This window comes from Dipodomys ordii, unplaced genomic scaffold, assembly GCF_000151885.1.
Source record: "Dipodomys ordii isolate 6190 unplaced genomic scaffold, Dord_2.0 Scaffold29, whole genome shotgun sequence".
Classification (NCBI taxonomy): domain Eukaryota; kingdom Metazoa; phylum Chordata; class Mammalia; order Rodentia; family Heteromyidae; genus Dipodomys; species Dipodomys ordii.
Genome location: NW_012267245.1, coordinates 1,670,605 through 1,676,171, shown reverse-complemented (window position 1 = coordinate 1,676,171; position 5,567 = coordinate 1,670,605). Strand labels below are relative to the sequence as shown.

At 41.5% G+C, this 5,567-nt stretch overlaps 1 protein-coding gene across 1 annotated transcript in view; it reads right to left on the bottom strand.

The window, feature by feature from the left end:
* Positions 1–3,991: 3,991 nt before the first annotated feature.
* Cpeb4 (cytoplasmic polyadenylation element binding protein 4) overlaps positions 3,992–5,567 on the bottom strand; it is a 53,867-nt gene continuing 52,291 nt past the window's right edge. Inside the window, exon 6 of the mRNA XM_013015971.1 lies at positions 3,992–4,695. Coding sequence (XP_012871425.1) covers positions 4,468–4,695 — 228 coding nt within the window. The 3' untranslated portion in view covers positions 3,992–4,467. The remainder of the gene's footprint in view (positions 4,696–5,567) is intronic.

Sequence of the window (5,567 nt, the reverse complement as noted above, 5' to 3'; positions counted from 1 at the left end):
ATAGGAACTTAAAGTGAAAATGACTTTAATAAAAAAATGAATTATCCTTATTTAAAATGCTATAATAAATACTACAACCTCCCCATACACAATAAAAACTATATGGAACTCCGGCGAAGTAGTAGAGTTAACTGACATACTTAAATAACTTTTCCTTCTGATAATATAAGCCATACGCTTCGGGGGTAAGAGGGGAATTAGGGATTAGTAAAAACTAGACACCCACTTCCTAAAGGTTTCACTTCCAAAAAATATAACAAAAATCTGATGAAAATTATAAAAACTAATTATACTTTAAATTTTAAAAATATAAAAAATAAAACAGTTGAATACAATATTGCCCCAATTCTTACAATGCTATCAATCACAGTAGCTTTAAAAGAAGATAATAAAATAAAGCAAATGACCAAAACCTCTTTTATTCCTTTGTTTTTTTTAAAAATAATCTCAAATTTACATTAGTAGAAAGATTGATTTCTGATTCTTTTCTTTAGAAACACCAGCAAGAAAGAGGATTTACTCCTAACAGTAGAAAACGACATTTTTCAAATGTCTGCAATTAAAAACAAAGAATTACACTGCAAAGATCTTTCAAAAAGTCTGAAATAAGTATTGCACAGAACTTGAAGTTTAACTTGCCACAACGCGCCACATTCAAGTTTTCAATCACCTTTGAACAGAAGATAGCGACTCTTCAAAAACAAAAGGGGTGAATTATCAAGTTTTTCCAACAGCATTCTTAGCAAATGCTAAAAGTCGACTTGCTGCAAGTTTGTTTTTGAGTTTTTTAGTTTTTTTAGTTTTTTTTTTGTTGTTGTTTTTGTTTTTCTGTTTGCATTCTGCAGAGATCTGTGTATGGAGATTTTTTTATACCAAAGCTGGGGAGAGGGAAGGGATGGAGATCAGGGTAGGAGGGGGAGGGAGGGGGGGGGAGTCGGGGGAGGGGACTCATTTACATAGAAAATAAATCAGAAACACTTTATTTTGACATTGCAAAAATAACCATGTCATACTCTGTAACTAACGCTGTGAGTACACAGCTTCGGCCATGCGAGATAGCACATGCTTACGTGAATGGAAGTGACGCCCTAAAAACTGGAAACTTATGTGGATGGTGTTTGCCTTGACATGGGAAAGCCCCCTCCCCCCACGAAGTGGGGTCCCATGTCATCCGCAGGACCATGTCAGGGAGAAAAGTTCAGAGTCCTAGCTGATCACCGTGGAGGACCTCGAAGAAGCCACGCAAGAACCAAGTCGTCTGTAAACACGCTTGTCACACAATCACAAGTATTAGTAGAATTAACAATTGCTTACATTAGTCATGCACACTAACATTACACACCTGTCTCGCGGCAGGCTAGCTTTGTTTTTTTTAAATTTTAAATAGATCATTTCGAAGAGCAGACATCTTGGAATCCAACACTTACCATCAAGTTTATTAAGATTTAAAAAAAAATATATATGTCTCAACTTTTACCACCACCACCCTCCCCCCCAAAAAATGTCTGCATTTTAGGAATCTTTTATTTGAAAAAAAAAAAAAACTTACTAAGATGCTGTAAGACAATTTTGTTATTTTAAATTTCTACCCTAGGCTTATACATTTTTTAAAAAAATTTTTGTTTTGAGTTTTGTGTCCGGAACTACAGTGTTCTCTGTCATTTTCATGCGGAAAAAAAAATCCCCCTTAATTTGTGACTCTATATATAGACTATTTCTTAAATGACAGTACACCGCTGGGTTTAAGCATGCTCTCCTCTGCAGACTGTACAATAGCATTACCAGTGCGTAACATTCATTGTTTAAAATGTATGCAGAGCACTGAAATGTATAAAAAGCAGAATATAAGAAAATAAAATTTATTAAAATTATTTATATTAAAAAATGAAGTATATGAAGATCTCTCCGTAATAAAAAGTACAAAAAGCTACTCTTTGCAATATGAAAAATTGAGGTATTGCATAAGGAGATATCCCGTCAGTGAAAAGTAGGCCTAAAAAATGTTCACTGTTGGAAAAACAAGATATACAAAAGTAGTGCATAACAAATATACATTATGTGCATGGCAAAATAAGTTAGCTACAAAAAACACTGTACCGAAAATCAGCAGGTCATGTACAAAGGCGGGGGTGGGGTGTGGGGGGAGAAGGGAAAACCAAAGAAACCCACAAAATCAGTATTTTTCAAAGCTAGTTCCCCCCCCGCCCCCCCACATCAGTGTTAGTTCTGGTTAGGTCTTTGTTGCTGCTTCTAGAAACAGCGACAATCTCAAGCCACCTCCCAAGCACTGAGAAAGGAAGATAAAAGAAGAGAGGTGAATGGGACATTCCAAGAAGAATCATGGGGGGTTCGGGAGAAAAGAAAGAGAGGCCCTGGGGTACCTACTCACATCCTCCATGGCTCGCTGGGATTTCACGGGAGACTTTTCACCCAGGGAACTAGTGAAAAGCCCATCCTCCCAAGGGAAGGACAGACAAATAGGTCTCCCTCAAGACACAAGACAATCACTAGGACTTCATCAAGCTAGGTGGGTCTACAGCCAGGCTGGGCCAAGTCTTTGGTTTTGCAGAATCCATGATGGTACCAGGTCTGTGGGTGACCCGCCAGCAGCAAGATCGCCTTCGGCTATGGGAGCTGTGTGTGCAATGGTGTGGAGACTTCAGAATGGTCTTTTTTGGAATGACCGATGGGGGTCTCTCATAAGAGAATGTCAAGTCAAAGAAAAGTGATTTGTTTTCCCGCCTTCAAGAGGCTATGGAGAATTAAACATGTGAAAATGTCTGTCAAAGCTAAGAAGAGTATAAGAAAGCATGCATTAACTGATCGAGTTGGCACTTGAGACACTGACAAAGGCCCATGCTGAGTTCTGGAACTGTACTGCTCTGTTATTTTATACGAGTGGGGTCAATACATGTACCTTTGCACACATTTACACGGTTACTTGTTCACAGTGCAAAAAAAATTGCAGAAGAAAAACAAAACAAAACAAAACCACTTTGCAACTACTTGACTTCTAATGAAGTTCTGTGGTTGTTTCCTATGTTACAACTAGATTACAGGATATCCAAAGCCAATCAGAGCCAATCTGTATGGTGGATTTGTGTTTGCTTTCACTTTTTGGTGTTTTCTGTGGTTGTTTGGTTGGGGGGTTGTTTTTTTGGTGGGGAGGGAGAGGGGTTAGTGTTGTTTTTCTCTCACTTCTGGTTTTGGTTACAAGCGTATTGTAACACAACATTGGTTTTCAAAATTAAAAAAAATATATAAATATCCTTGAGGTATGTCTAGATTTGCTGCTTTTTTTTTTAATGTCAAAAATGGAGAGAGCAGAGGCGGCCTGCCACTGATGAGCGTTAGGAAATGAGAGTTTCCATGCAACATCCAAAAATAAAAATTCCTACACATTGGTTCTTTGAGGAGAGGGAACTCACGGGCTCCCCCTAGCGGTCTTTAACTCCAACTTTGGTAGGTCTCTCGGGCAGCAACAGTCTAACGCATAGTAACCCCGCCCAGTCTGCACATTCAGAAGGGTTAAAAGAAAGAAAAAAATGACTATTGAAAGGAAAATAAACCTAGCTCTGCCTACTTTACTCGCTTTCCTCATGTCCTAATGACTTGGAGGCCTCGTACAACTCTACTCAGCCTCCAAAGCCTTCAATTGAGTCCCATGGCGAGGCTGCTGGAGTCTTGCGCATGCATCTGGCGTGTGCCATGTTCTGTTCTTTCTGCTCACTGATCAATGCTCACTTTTTCCATGGAAGGAAAAGGGAGGAAGAAAAAAAAAAAGAGGAAAAAAGATGAGGCGAGAGAGAGAGAGAGAGACAAGGAAAAGAACAAGAGAGAAAGAAAACCCAAACGAAAAATTAAAAACAAAAAACCCCACCAAAACTGAAAAGACAATAACCAAAAACTAAAAGGCAAAAAGCACTGCCCGGGGTGGGGGTGGGGGTGGGGGATGGAGGTTCGGAAATTGTGTCTGGACAGATCAATAGTGTTACTGTTGCATGGTTATTTTTTTAATAAAAGTATTCGTATATGTTCTATTATTCACAATCATTTAAGGTAAAAAACCCAAAATACTCTATTGTTTCATTTCTCTGTTAAATAAGTTTCTCTTTCTCCTCTAAGAAAAACGCTGCAGGGAAGTTTGGATTCGCTTGGTCCTGGGGGGGAAACCAAGAGAATGGGAACTTCAGACACCAACCATGATGCAAAGCAAAAAGGAAAAAAAAAGAAAGAAAGAAAAAAAAAAGAGCTCCTACAGACTAGCCGTACAGGAATCTACGAAACACCTACATTATATAGGCCATTCTTTTTCATTATACTATCGTTAGGTTACACACTGCTACGAAAACATGCCAGTGTGGAGAGGCTGGGAGGAGGGGGGGGGAGAGGAAGGAGTCAGGAGGGGGCGGGAGAGTGTACTTAACCGGACACCAGCCAGCGTGACGGGCTCAGTCAGGCACCGCGTTAGTTCCAGCGGAATGAAATGTGCCGGGGCCGGTCCCCGCCCTCCTTCACCAGAGGCTTGTGGAACTCCCTGCCGGCGCGAGAATGGATGGCCGCCCAGCAATATTCACAGTAATACTGCAGACAGGTAACGTTAGCACAGAAAAAGGGGGCGAACTTCCCCCCACAACGGGCCCCCTGGCATTCGTCACAGAGCTGGTCATCCAGCACGTATGGCTTCACTTCCACCTGCAAAGAGAAAACACAAGGCGGGCGTTAGTTTGGGTTTTTTTTTTTATTTATTGTTATTTTTTCTTTCAATTTCAGGGAGTGTCTGCAGTGGGGCTTGAACTCTGGGCCTGGGCGCTGACCCTCAGCAATTCAGCTCAAGGCGAGCGCTCTACCACTTGAGCCACAGCGCCACTTCCGGTTTTCTGGTGGTTCATTGGAGGTAAGAGTCGCATGGACTTTCCTGCCCGGGCTGGCTTTGAACTGCGATCCTCACATCTCAGCCTCCTGAGTAGTTTGGATGACAGTCGTGAGCCACCGACCGGTGCCCAGCTCAGTAGTTCTTATCTTATGTGGAGATGATTTCCATCCTAAGGAATGAGACAAGGCTCATAATTTAGTTATTGATGGAAAGAGTGCATCTAGAAAAATTGTGTGTGTGTGTGTCAGAGAGAGAGAGAGAGTCAGTGCTGGAACTTGAACTCAGGGTCTGGGCGCTGTCCCTGAGCTTTTTATGCTCAAGGCTAGCGCTCTACCACTTGAACCACAGCTCTCCTTCTGGATTTTGTCATGGTTCATTGGAGAGAAGAGTCTCATGGCCTTTTCTGCCCTGGACTGGGCTTTGAACAGTGACCCTGAGATCTCAGCCTCCTGGGGTGCTGGGATTCCAGGTGTGAGTGACCAATGTCTGGGTTCTTCTGGGAGTTTTTAGAAGGCTTTGAAAAGATCTTTCCTTTTGTGGTTTTTGTCTTCTCACTAAGCACTGAACCAAGGGTGGCGGGGGGGGGGGAGGGAAGGGATTTCACTCAAAATCATAAAGCAAAGACAACTGTTTGAGATTGAACCCAGAGGAGATTCTCACACACACGCGGGAGTTAGAATCTCTTTCTGTC